Genomic DNA, 24,418 nt, shown 5'->3' on the forward strand with positions numbered 1-24,418 from the left:
GGTGAGGTCCACACCTCGAATTATAATGAGCTTCATTCTAGATATCAGCCGTCATAAGCTTGATATGAATGATGCATATGCTTGCAAGCTTCATCTACTGTGGCGCTGTTGTTTAAAGTTCAGTACTTCAATCAAAACATAAGTCAAAATAATAAATAAAGCAATTTATAGACAACCTCAGCTAGTGGCTTTCCTTCTGCAGAGGCATCGAGAATCAAACTGGCAAGCTGGGGAGGATCATCGAAGGGATCATCCAGAATATAAGTATGTTTGATCCTGGTTCATAACAAGAGCGTGGGTTTCGTAGCTACCGTGTGTGGTGTAGTTTCGTAGCTCTCGTAGATACCGTGTGTGGTGTCGTTTCGTAGCTCTTCGGTCGGCCCTCCCACCGTGTGAACGATTGTACTAGTGTATGTTAGGGTACGAAGAAAATTTGACTTGTGAGAAAAATCTTTTTCAAGGAAGATGGCTAAATTTCTGCATAAACGAATTCCAGAAATGAAAGGTTGATAAGCGTTGTTTTTCATGTCGATATTCCAACAAAAATTGTTTGCTAGTACAAGTCTTCAAGGTTGAACAACATAATCAAAATCATGTGTTAGAAAATTCCTCATCTTCACCATTGTACAACCACCTAATCTCTTCCATTAGTTCTTCCAATCTTTGATAGACCTCTTCATGTTGAGGATGTGACCGATCTTCAGCATTGAAAGAATGAACCTCGTTTTTCACTTCAATCCAACTCCAACCAGGAACCTTCTTCACCATTCTCTCCTTCATCAACCTCTTTATAGAAGCCTTTTCCTCCCAACTTCCCAGATGACCATACATGCTAGAGAGAAGGACATATGTGCAGTGCTCATCAGGCTCCAAGATTAACAAGCGTTTCGCTATCTCAGTAGCCAATTCTAAGTCACCATGTAGCCTACAAGCACCCAACAGGGTCTTCAACACCGTTGCGTCAGCTTCAAATGGCATAGACTCAATTAACTTTTTTGCTTCTCTGACATGTCCAGCGCGTCCCAACAGGTCAACTCCACATGCAAAATGCTCCATTCTAGGTCGAATACCATATTTAGGTTCCATATTGTTTAGATATGTCAAACCTTTTTCCACCAAACCAATGTGACTACATGCAGTGAGAACTGCAACGAAGGTTATGTGATCTGGTTTTACATTCTTTTCATTCATCTCCAAGAAGAGATCAAGAGCGATATTACCTTGTCCATGTTGTGCATAGCCAAATATAATTGAGTTCCACGTGATTGTGCTACATCTTGGAGTTGCATCGAAGGATTTCCTTGCATCTTCAACGACCCCACACTTGGAGTACATAAATATGAGTGAGCTTGATACAAAGTCATCAGACTCAAAGCCTGATTTAAGGACTAAGACATGAATTTGCTGACCTAGTTGTAAAGTGGCCAAATCTGAACAAGATCGGATGACAGCTGAAAAGGCAAATTGGTCAACTGGAAGAGGCCTGGATCGCATCCATCCAAAGAATTTCAGAGAATCTTCACTCAACCCATTCTGTGAGAATCCTGTCAGGATAGAATTCCAAGACACATTGTCCTTGAACTCCATGCTGTCAAAGCATTTTATTGCATCTTCCATAGATGTGTTGCTGGATTTCAGATACATCGCAATCAATGAATTACATACAGGTACCGCCTGGTCTAAACCCCTTTTAATCGCCAACCCATGCAAAGATTTCCCTTCCTTGTGATGTTTCAGTCCAAAACAAGCACTAAGAATACTACTGTATGTGTACATGTCTTGTTCAATCCCATGTCTTTGCATCTCAATAAAAAGTTCAACTGCAAGGGACTTGTAATCGTGAACCACGTAAGCTGCTAGCATGGAATTCCACGTGACCAAATCTCGGATACCATCCTCATCTTCAAATACCTTTCGTGAATCTTCAATGGACCCACATTCAGAGTATGAGGTAATGGTTGCATTATGTGCTGCAGTATCAATTAATCGACCACATTTTATCATCTTGGCATGGATTTGCATCGTTACTTTATAGAGCTTAGGATCATCAAGCAGCGTCAGAAGGCTAGAAAATGTTACATCATCAGGTCCAATAGCATGTCTCTCCATACGATCAAAGAGAAAGAATGCAGTCTCACGATCACCTATTTGTGCATATCCTGTAATCAATGCATTCCACGAGACAAAATTTGGTTCAGGTATGCACTCAAACACTTGATAAGCATCTTGAATCCTTTTGCATTTTGAATACATATCTAAAAGCGCACTAGCTGAGAATACATTCCACTCGTAACCCATCTTAATAATCATAGAGTGAACTTGTTTCCCGGCCTTTAAATCATTAATCCAAGCAATTCCCTTCAAAATGCTTCCAAATGTAAACTGATCATAACTAAACCCATCTCTTTTCATGGCTTTAAAGAGCTCCCAACTTATATTATTCTTTCCAAGATTTACATATCCAGTGATCATTGAATTCCAAGAAACAATATCTCTTTGGGTAATTTCTTCGAACAGTTGTCGAGCTAAGTTTATTTGCTTGCATTTTGAATACCCACTTAATATGTTGTTTGCAATGTAAGTATCTACAACGGTGCCTGACTTTATAGCTTCACTGTGACTTATTGATACACCATAAAAATCTGAGCTTCGGGTGAGCTTTACTGGTTTCTTCCATGTATAACTACTGTAATTGTTAACAAGAAATGAAGGTGAAAAATAGGTGTTCTTCACCTTTCCAATGCAAAACATGTGATTTGTGATCCCCGAAGACAGATGCAACCAATTTGCTTTTCTTTTCCTGCAAAAATGTTTGAAGAAAAAACATCTGAACATCAGCACATTTCAAATTGAGATGGTGTATTAAATCACTCGAATTATACCGTACAGACTTACTACATTCAACCAGTGTACAAACCAGAAGAATTGTATAGTGGCAAAAACTTTCAGCCACTCCAGAGGAGTTCAAGGAGAGTAGTAATTAGTGAAAATTCCCTACACACTGAATGGTTTAAGAGAGTGAAAAATGAAACACCCTTGGACCTCTTTAGGTTACACTAAAGTGAAAATTACCCTTGGTATACGTCTGCAAGAAATAAATTGTGTCAAAAAGTGAACTCAGAGAGTTTGGTGTACATGTCGGCATGATGCGATGCAGACTCATAGACTCATACAAAGTCGATCTCCACATTTTCGAGACAGACACAGAAAGAAACGCAATTAAACTGAAAAGTAAAATCAAAAATGCAACTTACTCGCTTCAACAAGAGGACTCTATCTTGAAGTACATCCACAGCTCTATCATTTTCCTACTCATCAATTTCATGGGAGTATGATGGAGCACCCTGATTCCTCCCTCTTCTATTCCGTCAAAGAGAGCTGATCTATTGCTCCTATAGTCCCTGCATTCAAACCATAAGTTCACAAATATAATCATGTAAGAACAAAAAAAAAAGGAAAAAAAGTGTGTGAAAGCAGAAAAAGTCTATGATGAAGAGGTTACTCAGGCAAAAAGTGGTATGTTGACTACGTTCAAGTTATAGTTACAGGTCCCAATACTTCTTGTGCTCAGAAGCTTTTTACTATTGAACAATAGCTTGCACTTGATGAATCACCTCATGTACTCACTGTTACAAAGAACGTGTGTGTCAACTGAGCCAAAACAGATGAATGTCTCCGAATGTAACTTCTTTGGCGTCTATGTGATCTTCGATCAACGTATATGTAGTCTGATAAATAAGATTAGTCTCATATGAGGGAAGCAGGAGACATTAACAGAAGGAAACTGGAAAAATACTATAGCTACTGATCCATGGTAATATTATCAGTGCAATTCTCTATTTGCCTGCAGTATGCATAAATTCCAACGAGGACAAAACCATCTTGTTTAATAATCACGGCAAGAAATCTTGGAAAACTTAAATGCACACTGAAAGCGCAACAATAAAGGAAGTCACATGTGTGGCCATGGTAAACAAAGTCAAAAGCTAGTACACGTTAACCAACCATCTAGTCCAGGGCCTACTGTACTATCTCCAGGAATGTAAAAACTCACATTTGACAGAGCAAACAACATTTAAATCCTTTTCTGTTTCCGACAAGTTTAACATTTGGCATTGGATTTGGAACTTGAGAGGTGTTGGTTGGTGTAAGAACTAAGTTAACAATTAGGATACAAACGAAACGAATTCTGACTTCTCTTCAGTCCATACATAAAACTGGTAATCACTAAGCCAAAATGTTCCACAGTACCAGTTCATTTAGATGTCTTCCTATTACCAGTGTGTCAGAAAATCAAAATGCAACCTGTTGTCCTGCAAACAAACTCTTTTCTACATGGCATGTTAATCAGTATCTACCTATTAGCCAAAACTTGAGTACCAAATTATCCTAATTTGAATCAATTAAAATAAAGCTTAATCCGAATCTTACATTCTAGGGGAAACATAAATTTCTCTTAGGTATTTTAACAAACAGATTGCATACAGAGTCCTTTCCAAGCCATACATACATTACATGATAAAAACAACAAAATGGGCATCAAAGGTGTGGGAAATTGAGTTCAAACACTAGAAAATTGAAATCATTAACAGCAATATCAGGATTTGGGGTTTTGAACAAAAAGAAGAAGGATTTAGAAGAAGAAACTTACATGGATGGAAATTGAGTTGATTCTCTCTGTGTATATAAAAGACAAGTAAACTGAGTGTGTGAATGAATGGAAGCTCGCTGATTCTCTAAAATCTGTATCCCTCCCTCTCTCTCTCTCTCTCTCTCTCTCTCTCTCTAGGGTTTTCGGCTGAGAAGAAGACTGCATACATTTGGTGAGTGGGGGAAATAGTACACATACATAGGGGTATTATTGGAAATGGTGGATAATGAGTTTGAGCTGTTATACGGTTCAGCATATCAGCCCGCCTAAAGCAAATCTTTTTCTCAGCAAAAAAATGCTGCTAATCAGAAAGATCGGGAAATGATAAAAGTTTACTATCTAGCCGGAGTACCCTCTGCCTTCAACTGCCGTTGAACGTCTCTAAGATCATACTTCAGATCCAGGAGATGAATACGTTGTGCGCCAATTGTGTGACTTGTAATTTAGAAGAATGGCAGGAAGTACCTTCCATTGGTATTGATTTGGGAACAAAATATTCCGTGATTAGAATTATGGAAACATGACAAGGTTGAGATTTGTTGCTAATGATAATCTTGGTGATGCTGCTAAGAATCAAGTTACTTTTGAACAGTACTGTCATTGGTAAGATTTTTTCGTTGTTGCTTTGAATGTTTTGAGGTTATGGCAATTTTGCATGTCCGAGCTAAGTTGCAGTGATCTAGATGTTATGCTTGAGAACTGAGTGAGATTCAAGAGCTAATAGTACAAACACTTCTGAACCATACATACTTGTACCAGTTTTCTGGTTTGAACAAGGTTTGTCTTAAAGAACAAACTCCGGTTCTCTTTTCTGAACAAAGGTTGATTAATTTGAAGTCTGATTCAGTAAAGTTTTTAGCCGTTACATCTGTCACACGAAACCTCATAAGCACTCCATTTATCCAAATCCGAAGAGTATATTTCGATTTTGAAATTTCTTTTCGCTCCGCAAAACTGCGGGACACGAATTGCTTTGTAAACCAGTTCAGACGACGAGGCACAAACCAGACCCATGAAGACACTAACCTTATAAGTAACTACTGCTTTGGGTAACATCACGTATTGCTTCAGAAGTGGATTACATACATATAATTCTGTTTGTTGATGTTTCGTTGTTGAACATAAAACTAAACCAATGGTTGAAACCCCTAAAATGTATAACTTCTTTGGACGTACTTTTGAAGAAACGAAATCCATTGAAAACATACCTGTTATGAATTCCGAATAAATATTTGTTGTTGAAGTCGTGACATAATCGCTTACCGGTAGAGACGTATCGCATATAAGTGTCATCCATGGCTTGAAATCGTTGTTTTTCATCCATGTAGAAATGAAGTTTGGACCGGAAAGAATCGATAACCATTGCTTGGAAACTAGCCTGTATTGGAAGATTAATCTCCATGTGAGACGGAGGAAGATCTCAAACAGGATATCCCTATTTTCTACAGAAGTAGTAGAATCAGCAATCAAGTTCATTTTCTTGGCCATAGTTTTCTTCTCCTCTCTTCTTTGCCAAATTCCCCTAGCTAATTGTTTCTTCAACCTACAGAGAATTCAGCCAAACCATGAGCACCAAATTATCTTAATCTTAAGCATTTTCTAGGCATTTAACATGTGAATATTTGGTTTTAACATGTGAATATTTGGTTTTAAACACTAGAAAATTAAGATCTTCAACAACAGCAAATATCAAATTATAGGATATGGGATTTTGAACAAAAAGAAGAAGAAACTCACCTGGATGGAAATTGAAACGATTCTCCCTGTATACAGCAGCCAAGACAACTGAGTGGGTGTATGGATGCAAAGTATAGTCAGTAGGTTGGGGTGGAAATAGTAAGTATTTTTCTCAGCAAATCAGCTGAGTTGTTATACGGTTCAGGAGTACTGCCCGTACTCAAGAACACACAAACTTCCAATTGAATCAATCATGACGGATAGTATGAGTTCATGCTAATGCCTTATGGTCTCGCCAATGCGTCCTTTGGCATGCCCTATGTCGTGCAGAGAGTGAAATTCTGCCGTTCGCTTTACTTATCAACTGTGTTCAGACTAGGGTTGATGCCTACCATGTCAGAAGCTATTCAGGCATTGTTCTTTCCAACAAATTTACGAAAGGAAAGCCTTGGTTACTGCTGATAATGATATCGCACCTTTTCTTCTTAGATTTGCAGGTGTTTTGCTATGCTTGTGGAAATTTTTGCCCATCCTTACGAAAGGAAAAGAAATACAGTGTATTCGACTTATATTACGCCCATATAAGAAGCCATCAAGTATGTAATTTATAGAAAGAAAAAAGAGAATGGACAAAAGGCAGACCGAAGTGTAGATACCGAAAGACGTTCGCCACATGGTTGCACGAGAAGATACGAAGCATGCTCGAAAAGTCTTATCAAAAGATTTTATATCATTCCCCAAAATTTCGTCAGTGATAAGTAAAATCAGAAGCCAGGGTCGTCATTATTATTGATTGGATACCCGAAGTAAAAAGACCCGTGTGCGAAATACTTCACGAAGATAGCCAGAGGGATGATGGAACGGAAGGAGTGCCCAGCAAGATACGAATCTCGAAGTCAAGTAGACGAAGTACGATTACTTATCTGGGAAGTCAATGATGGTTTTTCAAATAGTGATTGTAGTAGTAGTGGTAAAAAGGGGTCTTTTCAGACTTGTGAAGAAAACAATTTTTTTTAGATTTAAATTAAACACACAAATAAATAAAATAGTTCAAACCTTTAGAGAAAAACACCAAGACTTGGATTCCACCATTGACCCATTATTTGATAAATTCTAATAATTAATATTCATGCAATTTTTCTTTTAGAGTGATTCTAATATTATGCCTTTTGTAGATTTTTGAAGTAATAAATGTAAACACCAAGCATGAAACATCAAGAGTCTTAAACTAAGCATGCTCCATCAAAATGAATCACAATTATTCAATAAAAATCAATTTTTCAATTAAAATTCCATGCAAATAATCATGTAATAATATTGCAAATAAATAATAAAGTTAGAATTATACCATAAATAAGGACCAATGGCTTCCTCCGTCGCCTTGGCTAATGGGTTTAGCTCCTCATCCCAAAAACACACTCACAAGATAAATTCATGGCTAAAATAGGTGTTCTTATTGATGAATATAAGATGAAAAAGGAATTTGCAACGCTGTAGTGGTGTTACAGCGCCACTGTTACAAAAGAGTATGGTAATTTAAGACTGCTGTAAACGATAACTATCTACTGCTGTGAAACAACGACAGTGGTATGAAAATAAGTCTGCTGAAGAACGACTGACTCTGCGAGTCTGTTCTTCGTGTTCTTCAGAAGCTTTAATGGCAGCAGCAGCAGCGTTGTCTCCTCTATAATTGCTTCTCCTAGGCTCTCATCGACTCTAAACTCTCTCCTAAAGGTTTCTAACCATTCTATGACTTGAACCCTCTCTTATATAGTCTTTTAATCCCCAAAAATCTCTACTGAATCCGACTTTTTCTTTTCTTTTTCTTCTCGGCGCTGTTGAGAGAATAATCACCTCTTCAGTGTTTGTACGCGTCTGTTAGCTATAAAATAGGTACCAAACTCTTCTTAAGACGTGAACAAGACTAAATACATTAATTTCCAGCGTCAAACTGTCCCAAATATCTCTCACAAATCTTTGAAACTTGAACAGAAAGTATGTGTCCTGTTTGAACTTTGATTACGTCTCCCGGCCATTCCAGCCCAATTGGTTGGGTCCAATTGATTGTATCAGGCCTGTTTAGTCATGCAGAGTCCATACGTACCAAATACAGCAATTGAATCTCCTAAAATCACGTCCAAAATTCGATCTTCAAATCTGCCAGACGCTGCATGCATTTTCCCGCCATTTTTTTAATTCAAAACGTGAAGAAGGTGGGTGCCCTTATCCTGTGCTGTTCTCCCTTTAGCAGCTGCCTGGAAATAGGTCACCCCTTAGTAATTAGGTTACCCCTTATCCAAAATCAAGGGTCCGTATAGCAAGTGTCCTCTGAGGCATTTTCCGCACTTTTTTCGGGGTTCCTCCGGGGTATTTCTGGGATACTTCCGGTACACTTCTGAGGCGCTTCCGGTACGTTATCAACGGAGGTCCAGATGCCACATTTTTAGCCAAATTCGCCGCAAGAGATTATTTTCCAAAAAACACCTACAAATACATAAAATAACCAAATAAGTACAATATCGAGTACTAACAATATATACAAATGAGCTATATTAGACACATAAATGCGTCTATCAGTCAACTTGGGAATACGAAGAATTATGGAACAAGAAAATAGACAGCTGTCCCGACAAACTACCAGAGGTGTCAGCGAAAGGAGGGAAAAAACTTTATCGAAAATGAAGTGGGCGAAGTATAAAGTAAGTTCGCGAGAAATATGTAACTATGAGCAAAATAAAATGTGTTGTATTCCATTAAGTTCAATTGGCCTATAAGAATGAACCTCTGGACATAGAAAGAGGGGTCGGATTTTTGGGGAGGAATAGTCTTGCTTACAGAGTGAGATTAGGGTTTCTTGTTCTTCATACTTGTATTGTGCTCTTGTGTGTGGTTGATTAATAAAGAAACTCTTGTCCAAAATTTTAATGGTGTCTTAGATCTTGGTTTGCTTTTTATTTGGGTGTACTACTGGATTTCGAGTAGTTACATTTTGGCGCTAGAAACAGAGAACTTAGATCGAGGATCCATCCTCGTCTAAGAATTGGAAAAAGTTAGTTGTTTTAGAATCTAATAGCTCCAGATCTTGGCGAATTGTTTTCAAGTAGTGGGATTTCATAGATCTGGAGAGTCCTCCTCGGATCTACGATCTGAGATGTGAAAAGGAGTATTGACAAGGTGGGAAGTGGAAAACTGATTTGTAGGTAGCAAACAAGGACTGAATTCTGAGCATGTCTTGCACGTGTCTAGATAAGAGCAGCTAAGGATATCTTTCATATACCAACTCCAACTCATGTTTTTCTTCTTCTTCTATGCTCCACCATATCCTTGTTCCCTGTTATTTTTCTTCTACCTCAATTTTGCACTCAAAATGAATCTTAAGCAAAGGAAACATTTGTGGCTATTAAATCCGAAGTCGAGCTCAACCCATTTTTCCGTAAACGGCTGCATTTCTCTTGCAGAAAGGTAGGGGTCTTTTCTTTTCTTTTGAACTATGGTTTTGAATTATGCTAATAAATCTTTTTATTGATTCTATGATGAAATTTTTGATTGATAATCTGTGATTCTTAGTGGAATTTTAACCAGTAGGGGTTTTCTCTCCCAACTTTTCATTTGATGTCTACTTTGATTTAAGGTTCTGTTCATGCACGACACCAATTTCATTTTGCTTTTGTTTCAGATTAATACTCTGATTATTTCAAATGATTTTCTTAACCTTGAGTTGATAGATTTTGTTCATAAACTCTCTTTAAAATTTTCCTTTCGGTTGACGATTTTATACGAGATTCAATTTTGTTTGAAATTATACAGCTTTGGTGTTTAACTCTTGATCACTGAATTATGCATGGGTTTGAATGGTAGGAATGATATTTTTTTTTAAAGGATTAAACCATTTGCAGCGATGGTTGTCACATTTCCCCATTTCAAGATTAAATTTTCTATGGTGTTCCTGAACTTGCCCATGACTTGTTTGCGAAAATGATTCATTGAACCGTCATTTTTTAATTTCCAGTATTAACTAAAGAATGAAAGATTGGCATTGTTCCATAGATTTTCTTATGTTACTTTTTCCACTGAGGTTTCAACTAAAATGTACATGAACTTGTTTTTCTTGTTTAAACTATGGGCTCAGTTAGGTTTGATTCGAAAAGTATTTAGTCTTGTTAAGAGCCTATTAATTTGTCAAGCATGTTGATTGTATTCTTTAGTGGATGGGTTCCAAAAATAAAGAAACCTCATATCTTCTCTATAAGGAAATGCAAGCCATGGGCTGCCTTTGGTACTGGCAGGCTTTTATGCTTCACTTCTTCTCTCAACTGATGCTGTTTCTACTGCTGCGGTGCTGCCCATTCTTCCACCCATGAGAGACTACATAAATGACCAAGAAAGTGTTAAGAACTAAGATTTCCAATCAAATTGTGTACTTCCACGATCATTATGCTCTAGGTAATTGAAATAGGAAATAGTGGGAGTGATTTTTAATAACTCACACGATTTTGGCCATGGGATAAACAACACCGAGTTATATGTACATGTGTACCTAATTATCAAGCTATTCTCTTGTCCCTCCATCTGAACTGCAACTCTAATTGCTGAAGTAACTTGAAATGCCACCCGAGTGTTCCCGGAATAAGTTCAAATATTATATACATGAATGCAGTTCCACTGAAAAAGGGAGCATATGACCAATTTTCTACTCGTCTATGATGTTTATTCATGTAGCTATAACGTTAACGCTACTGTAAGGATGAGTGTTTGAATTCGAGTTACAAATTCTTTAGTAATTTCCATTTCCTAATGATTTTTTATTTATTTACAAGAAAACGTAAAGTGTGTTACGGATGATATTGAATGGTAGTAGCAATGAGCAGCCCATACACACAGCACAAGTGACTTGACCTTTATTACAGTGCATTTTTTTCACTCACTCATAGTTCAATTTTCTGTTAAAGCAAATCCCAATTTCCTGTTGTGAACAAGGTTGGGCTTAAAGTACAAATTCCAGTTCTCTTTTTTGTGAAATGCAAATAAAAACACTAACTGAGACAAGAATTAATGCATTCTCAACTATGTCTAGTTGCTCGACGTTGCTTTTGGCTAAAATATGGTCTGGCTTGTAGGTGCTATCAATAGTACCAAAGGGCCGGGCCAAGCCGCAAAGGGAGAAAGATTTAGAGATATTGGAAGAGATGGTCTAGTAGTACAGTGCAACAAGATACCATTTTTGCAGCATTTCTATAACCAATAATAGAATTGACTCATGAACATAAAGAGACACCATTTAATCTTAGAATAATCAATCCTCCAATTTAAAAAAAAAATATGTACTAGTTATAACTTCAAAAACAATACTATGAATTAAGCACATTTATTACAGTAGACTCAACATTAATTCTAAAATAAAAATTCTTGATACCTGACAGCAAATGCCCTGGAAATCTCATAAGAGGGTGATGTTCTGCAGCTCAACTGCTCGGTCTAGTTGCGCAAATCGGCGTCGGCAATAGGGGTAACGCAAACGCCTTGATGAATTGTGGAGCATTATTTGGACTATTAGCAACCCTATTCAACTTGAATTTTCCAGTCTCGATATTGTAGGTGCATACATGATATGTTCTAGCATTAGCGAAGATTTCCAAGATCACAACATTTTCAGTTGTAGAATCAAAAGCTAAAGGCCGGAAGATATAATCAAGGGTGTACTTGTAAGGCCGTACAAACGGCGAATCCATACGTTATTAGTATCATCATCAAGGAGTACCCAGATACTAAATTGGCTTAAATCACAATGGATACAAGCAATAGATCCCTTGCACTCTATAAGACACTTTTCACCACCTGGTTTAACAACTTCCTCTGGCAATATAATTACCCTACATTGTCGACGCTCGCAACTATTAGTGCCGGTATCTTCCGTCTTGTTGTTCTTGATGTCAAGAGCTATTATTCTATTACCTTGAGGCCCTTCATTCCAATACAAAACTCCACCAATTTCAATCATATTAACTTTCTTTTGTAAGCATTCTGGCATAGTAACATCCAGAGCACACAAAACTTCATAACTCATCCACTTATCCAAACCCGAAGAGTATATTTCAATTTCAAAATTTCTTTTCCGTCTGAAAAATTGTGGAATCCGATACACTTTGTAACCCATTCTACAAGATGTAGACGACGACCCGCAAATGAAACCCAAGAAAACACTAACCTTATAAGTAAGTACTTCGGGTAACATAACGAATTTCCTTGAAAGTGGATTACATATATATAACGTAGTCTGATGACGCAATTTTGTTGTTGAACATAAAAGTAAACCATTGTTTGAAGCTGATAAGATGAAATAACTTGTGTGGTGGATGCACAAAAGTAACGAAATCTAGAGTGAACATTCCTGAGATGTATTCCGAGTGTTTATTTGTCGATGAACTTGTGCATAATTGGTTACAGTATCATATATTATTGTCATCCATGCAGAAATGAAGTTTGGATCTGAAAGAATTGATAACCGTTGTTTAGATACTAACCTCATTTGGAAGATCAATCTCCATGTAAGACCGAGAAAAATATTAAACAGGATATCCCCATTTTCTACAGAAGCAGAATCAGCTGCCAAGTTCATCACCTTCTTCCCCGTAGCTTTCTTCTGGTGTGCCGAATTTCCCCCCTTTTGATATCTTGTTTAAAAATGTTAGGGTTCAATATAGGAGTATTATAAAAAAGTGGGTACTTGGGCTAGAATGAAAATGGGCCTTCAACTGCCCATACAAGTTCGATGTTCATCCATAAACCCTCTATGTTCTTCTAGGGTTTTAAGACTTCCCACTTCCTCCATTAACAATTTCTCAAGAACAGAAACTTCGAATTGATCAATCATGGCTGTCAATTTGTTGATTAGAAGATTGGGTGCTAAGACCCCAAACCAATTTCTTCCCAAAACCTGTTTTACACAACAATTTAACAGAGGCATGGTTACATCTTCAATACCCCATTTTTACAACAATCTCCCAGAAAAATCTGTCTCAGATGTTGCTGATAATCGAGTTCCTGCTACTGTGATTACTGGGTTTCTTGGTTCTGGGAAAACAACGCTTCTTAATCATATTTTAACTTCTCAACATGGCAAAAGAATTGCTGTAATCGAAAATGAGGTAACAAAAACTCAATTTCTCTCTTTGGCATTTTGTCAGACAACTTAATTTGTAATTAGTTTGTGTTGGAATTGAATATTTGCATTTTGTGAATCTGTATTTTATCTGTTTTTCAGTTTGGGGAGGTAGATATTGATAGTTCATTGGTTGCTAGTCATTCTTCTGTAGCTGAGGAAATTGTTATGGTCAATAATGGATGTCTGTGCTGTACTGTGAGAGGGGATTTAGTTAAAATGCTCTTGGAATTGGTGAAAACGAAGCGAGACAAATTCGATCACATTGTTATTGAAACAACAGGTTTGTATGTGTGTATTTCAGTTTAGCCTTTTTGACTTGTAGTTTGTACTGGCTGTTGGAACGTAGTGGCCTAGTGCATATACTTGACGGCTTAGTGAGCCTAGTTGGTTTCAACGGACACATGTGATGATTGTGGTAGCTTTAATGTTCTGTATCTGCAGGTCTTGCAAAACCATCTCCAGTGATTGAAACGTTTTGCACTGATGAAATGCTCTCCAAATATGTGAAACTTGATGGTGTTGTTACTTTGGTTGATTGTAAGCATGTGACACAGCATTTGGATGAAGTCAAACCAAGATTTGTGGTAAATGAAGCTGTGGAGCAAGTTGCATATGCTGATCGTATCATTCTGAACAAAGTGAGTAATATATACCAATTTTATTTCGTTTAGGTTCTATGGAGACGTATTTGATCAGCTGGGTATGGTTGGAGATGCAGAGTTGTCGTTACATAATGTTAACTTGTTCTAAGTTTCTTATAACTTGTTTTGTTCTATCATTCCAGGTTTGAATGATACTTTCTATTTTACCTTGTGCAGGTTGATTTGGTGAGTGATGAGGAGTTGGCTGCGCTGAATACAAGAATTAAGGTAAAATTTCTTTTTTTCTGCAACATTATTAGCTAAGTTTTAGTAATTTGGGAGCATCTGTTGCTTGAATAATTTGAGGGCATTTGTTGCAGGGTATCAATAGCATGGCACAGATGAAACAAGCTAAATTTGGGGCTGTAGACATGGACTTTGTTCTCGGTGTTGGAGGATATGATCTTGATAGGTCAGTAACTATGTTACATCCAGCATTTTGTTCTGCTCATTTTGTACAGAGTCTGTAGACTAATTTGCTTCTCCTGGAATTAGGTCCGTTTCCTAACGACATGAACTTTGTGCTTTTGGATTTTTGCAGAATTGAATCTGAAGTCAAGGTAGATAAACCCCACTGCTCAAATCATCAGCATGGTAATAATTTTGTTAATGTTTTGTATTCACTAGTGGCATCGTCTCAGAAAAGATTGTGAGCTTTACCCTTTTCCCCTTGGTTCTCTAACAGCGCACCATGGAGGACATCATCATCATGACCATGTCCATGATTCTGCAGTCACCAGTGTCAGTATAGTTTGTGAAGGCAACCTTGACCTTGATGAGGTAAGAACCTAAATAAGATTCAGAAGTTGAAATTCTTAGCTTCATAAGTTGGCTCTCAACTCGTTATCTTACTGTTGTGACAGAAGGTATCAAATGATTTCCTTTAACCTGAAATAGTGAAATTTCAATTTACATATAGGTTGATGATTGGCTCGATAGACTAATTGAGGAGAAAGGAGAGGACTTGTATAGGATGAAGGGGATATTGTCCGTGAATGATTCAGACGAACGTTATGTCTTCCAGGTACCACTAAATCACTGACTTGAAACCACATATACTCAAATGTATATGCTCCTGTCATTTGTTTATGCCACTAGATTCAGTTTTTGATGTGAATTTGGTATACTAATTTCTTCTTCTTGTTATTGGTATATTACAGGGGGTTCATTCCATGTTAGATAGTTCTCCAGGCAAACGATGGGGACCTGATGAACAAAGGATAAACAAGATTGTCTTCATAGGAAGGAACCTAGACGAAACTGCGCTCAGGAAAGGCTTGAAAGGTTGTTTAGCTTGAGTGAGACACAAATGTAGTTTACCCACATCGAAAAACAGTTACAAATGAGTCGGATCACAAACTTTAGACTTCAGATCAGCAGTAGCAGGTACAGAGGTAGCGGGAAGTGGATTAGGGGGTTGGGCTTGGCTGATCTAACGATTGAGTATATGTGTTTGTAGGTTTTGTTCTGCTTTCCAAACTTTAGCTCCGCTTCACTGCATTTAAAATGGTCTTTTGTTCTACTTTTCTTATGCCCATGATGTATAAATTACTAAAAGACATTTGCAACCTTTTATTCATTAATTACCGGATTTTCAAATTAAGAAGTGCCGGGTGAGTGTTGATAGAGCAGCCGGTGAAACCATGTCATGTACCGGATTTAACTCTACTGCTGCTGTACTGGTGGTGGTCTAGGACAAATGGAAGAGACAAAAAGAAATCACAACTCACAGGTGAGAGTTAGGTAGAATGGGGTTTTGGTTGTTTTTTTATTGCAACTTGCTGAAAAGGGTATAGAAACCAACAAACGAACTTACTAGGGTTTTGTACTTTGGTTTCTCCTCCCTCTCCATCTCTCTATTGGATTAGACTCCATTCTGTCTTTGTCTCTCTAACTCTTCTGTAAATCCAGCCACCATCCATCAATGGAGGCCATGGGTACTGGTGTCATTAATGGCGGGAGGTATTCTAATGAGTCTAATTGGGTAATCTCATCTTCGACATCCTCATCAGGAATCTCCATTTCATTTCGGCCACCTTGTTAAAATGCCAAGGAACGAGAAGAAGAAGAAGAAGAAGAAGAAGAAGAGCAAATCTCAGGATTTTCTTTCATTGGTTCCTCATTCAATGGTCAGCGTTGACTTTGTCTTTCTTATTTTCAAAACATGATAAATATAATTTCAAGTTGATTTTCAGCAGTTGATCTCCCTCTTGATAATATTCAAAGGGTACTTGCTGGCTTAATTCCTTCTCCATCGTCCATCCATTTATCTCTCTCTTCTATATTCCATTCCATGGTAAATTCCATTTTGTATTGTTGTCGACTTAGTGGAGTGATGAAATAAGACACTATATATACGAGTCATGTGTTTGTTTGAGTACTTTACAACTAAGCGCGTTGGATCATGAAATCTGCTGCTTGACTCCAGATAGACATTTGCAACCTGTTATTCATTTCTTCGTACATATGTAATTAAGATTTTTAAGTTGTTTTTGACAATGCGACTAGCTAGCTATAACTATCGAAGTTGTTCATACTTCCCTTTTCTCTTTTCGATGAGTAAACCTCCTCATTCAACAGCCGGAAAAGGACCTCTTACAGATCTCCCATCTTTTCATTCTATCTAGATGCACCCAGTTAGACCTTATATCTTGCAAGGGTGCATTGCCCGTACGCGTTATTGTTATACAGTCAAAGTAAAAGTCAAATCAGTGTGTTTTGAATAGCTTGGCCATGTATCTCAGCAGCTAGCAATACTTATATCATCTCCGTCGTCGTCTTGGCGGAAAACCAAGCATTATGGACAATAGTGCTTTGTTAACTTCTCTGCTCTCTGGTGATCGCCACCAAGCTATCAATGTTGATGATCGTGTGGTAGAAGAAGTAGACAACTTAGATAAGTTTTTCAATGGAGTCCATTTCATCAAACAACATCTCGAACGAGTCGAAAAACTCTACACACATCTCCAAAAATCCTACCAGGAATCCCACAACATTCACTACTCTAAAGACATCCAACAGCTGAACACATCCCAAATGAGATATGACGTTACAGCTGGACTTGACATATCAAAATCCAACTCGAAACGCTCACTAGTACTTCATCTGATGATCATCGTGGTTTCATTGTCAACCAATTAAGAGAGGAGTTTAATGGCATTATGGAGAAATTCAGCAATTTCAAAGAGACAATTGCAATTGGGGTACACCATCATCATCAGATGTAGATAGGAACAAGCATGATGATATAATGAAGGCAATCAAGGGAGTGGAGATGAACGTTCAACAGGGGTTGACGCGTACTATTAGCTTCATCTTTTTCATATTCTGCATGACACAAATTCTTCGTATTAGTCATTCAGTTGTCGATCGTTATTACTAAGGTGGTGCTATATTCAAACTCCCTGATAACATCTTCCTACTTTCAATTAAGTAAAATTTGGAATGTTTTGTAATCTGCCTAAATAGAAATTCCCCGGCAGATTAACAGCGCCATATAGTTTCTGAACAATAAAGAATAGACGAACGAATAAAGTACGGGGGCGAACAGCAGTGCCGAAATAAATATAATCGATTTGGATAGCATCTTACCTTCTCTTTTTTTTTTTTTGGTGACGGGTAGGGCTGCACAAGACCCGCCCATCATACCTAAACCCGCTCGTACCCGCTAAATCCGTTTCTTTTTAATCCGAACCTGCCCGCTGTCTATGGGTGCGAGGTTGGTTTTAGCTAATACCCGTCCGAAAAACCCGGTATCGAAAGTCCTTGATCCTTGAGGATGTTAGGAGGAGAGACTTGAAGATGATAGAAGAGACATGAGTCACTTATTGTTGGTCTGGAAACTTTTATTATTTAAGTTCTAACCTGAACTTTAAAGTAGTCGTACTGTTTAAACTTGTTTCCATTGGAAGTACTAGTGTACTATGTATACTGGTGCTTGTTTAAGCTTAACAATGAAGACTTATGTAGTTATGTTTATGGTTTGTTTTTTTTAAGTTATCAAGAACTTAAGTAAGTAGTTTATTTAAACTTTAAAACATATGTGTGAATGATTATTGAATATAAAGCGGGTTTAAACCCAAATCCGCCTGCTGTTTGTGGGTGCGGGGTCGGTTATGAAAATAAAAACCCGCAATCTATGGGTGCGAGGTTGGTTTTAGCTAATACCCACCCAAACCTTCCCATGTGCAGCCCTTATGACGGGAGTTTAGAACTCAGATCACTGGTATCATGTCCCCAGTCCACATTGAGAAATAGTAGTAAGAAAGAGCTCACTAACAAAACAACCGGAAAAGAAGAATAGTAGTAATATTCAACTCAAATGAAATGTGCAGTGAGAAGGAGTGATTGAATATTCAAAGGTACATGACATGGTGTCAACGTATGCGCTGATGGAAACAAACAATAATTACTTGCACGAATCGGAAGCTGACTTGCTGCTTTATCAGCACTCACTCACATCTCTAACTACCCTTTGAGCACACTTAGAGCGTCCACAATGGTACGATCATAACCAAAGATCAAAGACCAAAACAAACGATCAAATTTGAGAGTAGTCTGGAGTGTGACGTTAAGGCAGTGGAGTATTTTTAGTCGAGCGGAAGTATAATGAACGCTTGCATGTGGAGCGTTCATATAATCTTCGTCCCGAAGAGGCGTTGATATAGTTTACGCTCGTTGTGGGGCGTTGTTAAAGAATACGCTCGTTGTGGGGCGTTCATATAGTTAACGCTCGGAGAAGGGACGAACATATAATCTACGCCTGGTGTGGCGGACACGTGAATCAACGCCTCATTCAGGCGTTAAGAATATCAACGCCTCATTCAGGCGTTAAGAATATCAACGCCTCATTCAGGCGGACATATAATTCAACGCTTCATACGGGCGAACTTATAATCAACGCCCGTTGTCTGGCGAATGTATAATGAACGCCCCCTTGTCAGGCGTACGTATAGTGTTGTACCCAAATTAACACACGTATCGAGCACGTGTGGACAAAGAGAAACCACCACGTATATCACACGTGTTCACTTGGTGTTTACCCTAATCTTCTCCTTCTTCTTCTTTTCTTTTCTTTTCTTCTTTTCTTTTCTTTTCTACCTCCTGTTTACCTCCTGTTTGTTTCTACCGCCCACAAACACAACACATCACAGTAACTAGCAGGAAAAGAGAATAGAAAAAAAAACCAGATACTTGATGAATCCCGGTTAGAAAAGAGGTATGTTTCTTTTTTCTTAATCACCTTTTTTTTATCCGTATTGTTGTATAAATTATTTAGGGTTTTATTTGTTAAAATTAGTTTATATTAAGATGGGTTTTAAAGAACAAATATGAATATGAAATTGATTAAATATAATTGGGTATGTGTGTTTTATGATTTTAGAGAATAATATGTATGTGAAGAAAACCAGTTTTGATGCTTATGTAAATTTGGTTAAAAGAAGTTTTAAAATAATTATAGAAAATGTAATTTGTGGGTGGAATAGATTTAAACAATTTGGCTACTGTAAAAATTGGTAGTTATGTAGATTATGTGTGTTATATATGTAGAAGAGATGATTTGTACATATGTGAATATGGTTAAAAATAATTGAATTTGTATTGTTTTTTATTGAATTTGGAGGTGATTAATTTTAATTGTTTTTATGAAATTTTATGAAATTTTGTCTACTGTAATTCACGTAAAATAATTTGGAGGTGATAAAAATAATTTGGAGGTGATAAAAATAATTCACGTAAAAGATTTTGTCTACTGTGAATATGGTTAAAAAGATTTTATGAATTTGGAGGTGATAAAAATAATTTGGCTACTGTAAAAGATTTTATGAAATTTTGTCAAATATGTACAACACTTAATTTGTGGGTTATATAGATTAATATGTGTTTTTACAATTCACGTGGTTATGCCAAAAATTGTAGTTATGTACATTTTGTGTGTTACATATGTAGAAGAGCTAATTTATATGTATGGAATTGATTTTTTAGTGATTTTTATGGAATCTTGAAGTGATTAAATTGGGTTGTGGAATGTTGAAAGGATTTTCAAAATGCATCAGTGACGATTTAATTTGTATTCGTAGAATTATATATTTTGGAATTGATATAGTTTGTGGTAAGGATTTTTATAGTATTTGGAATATAAATGGTGGTGGACTAATAAAAATAAGAAATGGCGCGGGTTGGTCTAATTGCATCTATCTTGTGTGTGCATAGATGTTGAACAAATTCACATCGCGGTTCAATGGTCGCATGAAGACGAACAAGAAACAAAAATCTGTAGCCGAAGAGGATTATAACTTAATCGCTACTGGTACAATTAAGGAGGTTGATATTCCCCGGTTAGGGAGGTTTCCTATACTGCAAGATGATAAACCGCACGCTACTACGGACATCACATTTACAGGGGAGCACAAATTGAAGTATCAACATCGTGGATCTTTGGCATCGGTAATTCATCACTATCAAACTATTTCACAACACTGTCCTAGAGCTAAATATATTATTGAAAAAGCGGGATGGCAAAATTTACTGGACATACAATGTAGCGAAACCAACCATTCAATGGTTGATTATATTGCTGAGCGGTTTTGGGATACAACAAACACTTTTCACTTCCCATTTGGTGAGATGGGATTCACCCCCCTGGATTGGCTCATGTTGACTGGACTGAGGTGAACGGACATTCATATGATATGCCGTATTATCTAGGTGATGGAATATACCCAGAGATTCCTACTATTATTACGGCCATTAAACATCCGGTGGGTAGGAAAAAGGAAATATTTTCATCGATGTAAGAGGGTGCAAGAAAAGATGTTGAACGGGGATTTGGTGTACTTCAACAACAATTTGGAATCATCAAACAACCTGCAAGAATGTGGAATCCAGATGTGCTTGCCTATATCATGAAAACTTGTATTATCTTACATAATATGATAGTCGAGGATGAGCGTCTACCCGGTGACTGGCCACATGTTTATGAACAACGTAGCAACGCAGCACCGGTTAATATATTAAGAGGTAATAGTGACGAGTTTTCCCAAATTAGAGCTCAGCAACGCCGATGTGCAATGCGTAACAAAGATGCACATATTCGCTTGCGTGATGACTTGATCGAATATATATGGGCAGAATATGGGAATTAAAAGTTGTCGTTTGTCATTTCCTTTCTATTATCTCTTTGTATGTAAACATCCTCAAGTTTTAATTAAGGTCGTATGTTTCTTGAAAAAAGTAGAAATTTAATTCAAATCAACGGAAGTAAATTTAAAATCCAAAAATTACATAATAATAATGCTAATTGTTCAGATACTAAGAAATTTAAATATAATAATACTAATAATACTACTAATCACTAAATAGGAGAAATAATTAAGGTTTGAACTATTCCGCCTTTGTGTTAAGATTGGTTTCTTTTATTCCGAACTATGTCCGCCCTGCGAAGTCGGAAGTACTCTTGTTGTACAGGTTCCATTTTTTCAAGATCCATCATAATGATGCGAAATTCTTCGTCTTCAGCTTGCCTGGCTATTTTTGCAGCATGTTCAGCTTGTTTTGCTGCAAACTCTGATGCTCTTTGTTCCATCTTGAATCTTGATTGTGTTTGGTAATGAGTATTGAAATTTTGTTGTTCTTTAATAATTATTCCCATCAATTCCTCTTGGTGACTGGATTTATCTCTCCCTGTTTTCTTCAATCTTTTTGCTGCTTTTTTCCCCATCTTACGAAGATATGTGTTCTCTATGTCTCCCTCATCTGTGTCGTTACCGGTCTCTCCTTGAGTTGTTGTTTTCGGTCCTTCATCATCTTCCTCGTTATTCTCATAAGTGTCCAAATCATGCGTCGTATCGAATACAAAAGTCGATCGTCGATTATATTTTATATTTTCTAACACAACTTGGTAGCACTCTTCGTGCTTAAATTTTTTCCCATCGTTGCATTCCTTGAACCTCTTGTTAACTTCTTCAAGCTGTTAATGTTTTTAAAAACACTTAAGTACATGGGCGCTTATTAAATATTAGAAAACAATGGTTGGAAAAATCAAGAATGCTTACCTTCTTTTCAGGACCCCATCCAGTATGATATTCACCTGCAACTTCTGCCTCTTTTGCCGAAAATAACGCCACATCTTTACTTATTCCCTGATATCGTTTTTGCCAAGAACTCCAAGACCGCTCTGGATTATTAGGTAAATGAAGTTCAATATCATCCTTGATACGAGTCCACAACATCGCCTCTGATTGATCAGCTCCAACACTAGAATCTTGAGATATAGATAAATGAATTTTACACATTGTTACATCTTCAATTGTCGTAAAATTTGGACCTCGTGCTACTCTTGGTGCCATTGTAAGCGAATCCGTGAAAATTTTCCAACTGATTTGAAAGCAGAAACAATATTTCTTCTTATTGGTTTGGATGGTTTGAAGTATTGAACCCTGAAAATGTCACAGGATCTCATGTATATATATAGGTGTATATATGGGAAAAAACCGTCTTCCTAACTTTCTAACGTTCCAAATTATCCAACGTTCCATTTTCTTCAACGTTCCATTTTCTTCAACGGTCGAATTACCAACGGTATAAAAAAATTTCAAAATCAATTTTGTCTAAGTATTTTTTTTTTTTTAAACTCAAGCTTGGGGCGTTAACTATATAAACGCCTGGCGTGGGGCGTTAACTATATCAACGCCGGGATGGGGCGTTAATTATATCACCGCTCGTTGTGGGGCGTTAATTATATCACCGCCTGGCGTGAGGCGTTAACTATATCAACGCCTGGTTGGGACGTACACTTTATCAACGCCTGGCGTGGGGCGTTAAGAATATCAACGCCGGGGTGGGGCGTTTGTATAATCTTCGTCTGAATGGGGCGTTCATTTTATTAACGCCTGACGTGGGGCGTAAACTTTATCAACGTCTCAACGGGCGAACATTTTATCAACGCCTGAACCGGGCATAACTTATATAAACGCCTCTTTATGGGGCGGTGACTTTACGTACGTTTCACAACAGGCGTAGATTATATATACGCCCGATGCCAAACGTTGATTATACCTCCGCTCCACTATATATAGTTTTGGTCTTGGTCCCAGACCAAATATGGTCTGGAATTTGGTTTTGGTCCAGATTTTAGTCTTTACTCCGTCCCGTTGCGTCTCCTCCTTGGATCATAATTATAGGTTTACTCGTCCATTGCAGTTGCTCTTACCGTGTAAAATAACATGCATGATGCCATGGTCGGCCTACAATTTTATTTCCAAAATTCCAAGTTTGGACCAGAATAGTACACCAAAAATAGACCACTAATGGCATTCAGAAACGAACCACCTCTCCCTCAAAAAGAAAAAATCATTCTTAATTGCATTTTTTTCCCCTCTCAGAGGTCTCTGCTTTCCATGACTAGGAGTCTAGGACTATTCTTCTTGTACGGTATTGTACGTAAGTTTGCCATAATTCTAGGTATATGGGAATAAAAATCCTACAATATACACCAAGTGAGAGTAAAAAAGAAGAAGAAATTTACGTGTAATCTCTTTTTTAGCGGGCTCTGAACGCTCTAGTCCACACCTCTCAAGCCTAGTACTGGGAGGTCCAAATTTACACAATTTGAAACGAGTTAGTCAATTCTTGAACGATTTAGTCAAAAACACTTTTTTATCAAGATAAAAACACCCATCAATTAGATGTAATATTCCTTTTTCATAATTTGGTTTCTTCTTCTTCATTTTTTTTACGCCGAAACTAGAAATATCACTCCCAGAAAACAACTTCTAAAACCTAATCGCTCCTCAATGAAAATTCAATCCCCAACTATAGATCTGATAATTGAACAAACAATTATTTAGGTCAATTCAATTTAAAAAGTCTAAATCGTGATCATAAATACATATTTTTGGAGATTAATTCGAAACGGAGGGGATAGTCAACGAGATTCAGTTTAATATGAAGATTTCATCATTGAAAACCATTTAAAGATAAGTTAATTTGTTTTAATAGTTTAATTTGATTGGAACTGTTAATTTACTGATTTCGAAATCGATTTTAGAAATAGTATTATGGTTACATAAACCTAAGTACTCCAATTTTCAGTTCTAATTTCTTATTCGATTCGGGATCAGAGTTTAGATCTATAAGCATCTCATCTTGGTAATTAGTTTGAGATAAAAGTTTCGCCAAAAACTTCACTAGATTTGTTAGAGATCATCCCTGTAAACTAAACATGACTTTCAATTTATTCCGCTTCAATACTGTGAATCATTTGCTTTAGCGGTAGTAAGTATTTTT

General features: G+C 37.2%; 2 protein-coding genes across 6 annotated transcripts; one reads left to right on the forward strand and one right to left on the reverse strand.

The window, feature by feature from the left end:
* Nucleotides 1-490: 490 nt before the first annotated feature.
* LOC113322514 (putative pentatricopeptide repeat-containing protein At3g25970) lies at nt 491-4,806 on the reverse strand. 5 transcript variants are annotated; one of them, XM_026570614.1, is made up of 5 exons: nt 4,652-4,806; nt 3,503-3,728; nt 3,255-3,401; nt 3,073-3,085; nt 491-2,800 (listed from the first exon to the last, which is right to left on the reverse strand). In XM_026570614.1, the coding sequence occupies exon 5, from the start codon at nt 2,749-2,751 to the stop codon at nt 592-594; it is 2,160 nt and encodes a 719-aa protein (XP_026426399.1). In that variant the 5' UTR covers nt 2,752-2,800; nt 3,073-3,085; nt 3,255-3,401; nt 3,503-3,728; nt 4,652-4,806; the 3' UTR covers nt 491-591. The 5 variants fall into 5 exon arrangements, with proteins under 5 accessions (XP_026426399.1, XP_026426412.1, XP_026426405.1 ...); XM_026570627.1 differs by lacking the exon at nt 3,073-3,085 and having other exon boundaries at nt 3,503-3,626; XM_026570620.1 differs by lacking the exon at nt 3,073-3,085 and having other exon boundaries at nt 3,628-3,728.
* Nucleotides 4,807-13,119: 8,313 nt separating this feature from the next.
* On the forward strand, nt 13,120-15,919 carry LOC113339738 (COBW domain-containing protein 1-like). The gene is made up of 9 exons (XM_026584969.1): nt 13,120-13,473; nt 13,590-13,770; nt 13,932-14,128; nt 14,309-14,359; nt 14,452-14,543; nt 14,673-14,725; nt 14,817-14,911; nt 15,051-15,155; nt 15,292-15,919. Exons 1-9 carry the CDS (start codon nt 13,198-13,200, stop codon nt 15,427-15,429), a joined length of 1,188 nt encoding a protein of 395 aa, XP_026440754.1. The 5' UTR covers nt 13,120-13,197; the 3' UTR covers nt 15,430-15,919.
* Nucleotides 15,920-24,418: the final 8,499 nt, after the last annotated feature.

This window comes from Papaver somniferum, chromosome 1 (genome assembly GCF_003573695.1).
Source record: "Papaver somniferum cultivar HN1 chromosome 1, ASM357369v1, whole genome shotgun sequence".
In the NCBI taxonomy this organism is placed as follows: domain Eukaryota; kingdom Viridiplantae; phylum Streptophyta; class Magnoliopsida; order Ranunculales; family Papaveraceae; genus Papaver; species Papaver somniferum.

What these genes read in the sequence shown, in the direction of transcription:
- LOC113322514 (XM_026570627.1), bottom strand. Translation starts at nt 2,751, where the DNA reads ATGTTTTGCATTGGAAAGGTGAAGAACACCTATTTTTCACCTTCATTT.
- LOC113339738 (XM_026584969.1), top strand. Translation starts at nt 13,198, where the DNA reads ATGGCTGTCAATTTGTTGATTAGAAGATTGGGTGCTAAGACCCCAAAC. An exon ending in CTGCTCAAATCATCAGCATG is followed by an intron (nt 14,726 to 14,816) that starts GTAATAATTTTG and finishes GTTCTCTAACAG; the next exon opens with CGCACCATGGAGGACATCAT. An exon ending in GCAACCTTGACCTTGATGAG is followed by an intron (nt 14,912 to 15,050) that starts GTAAGAACCTAA and finishes ATTTACATATAG; the next exon opens with GTTGATGATTGGCTCGATAG.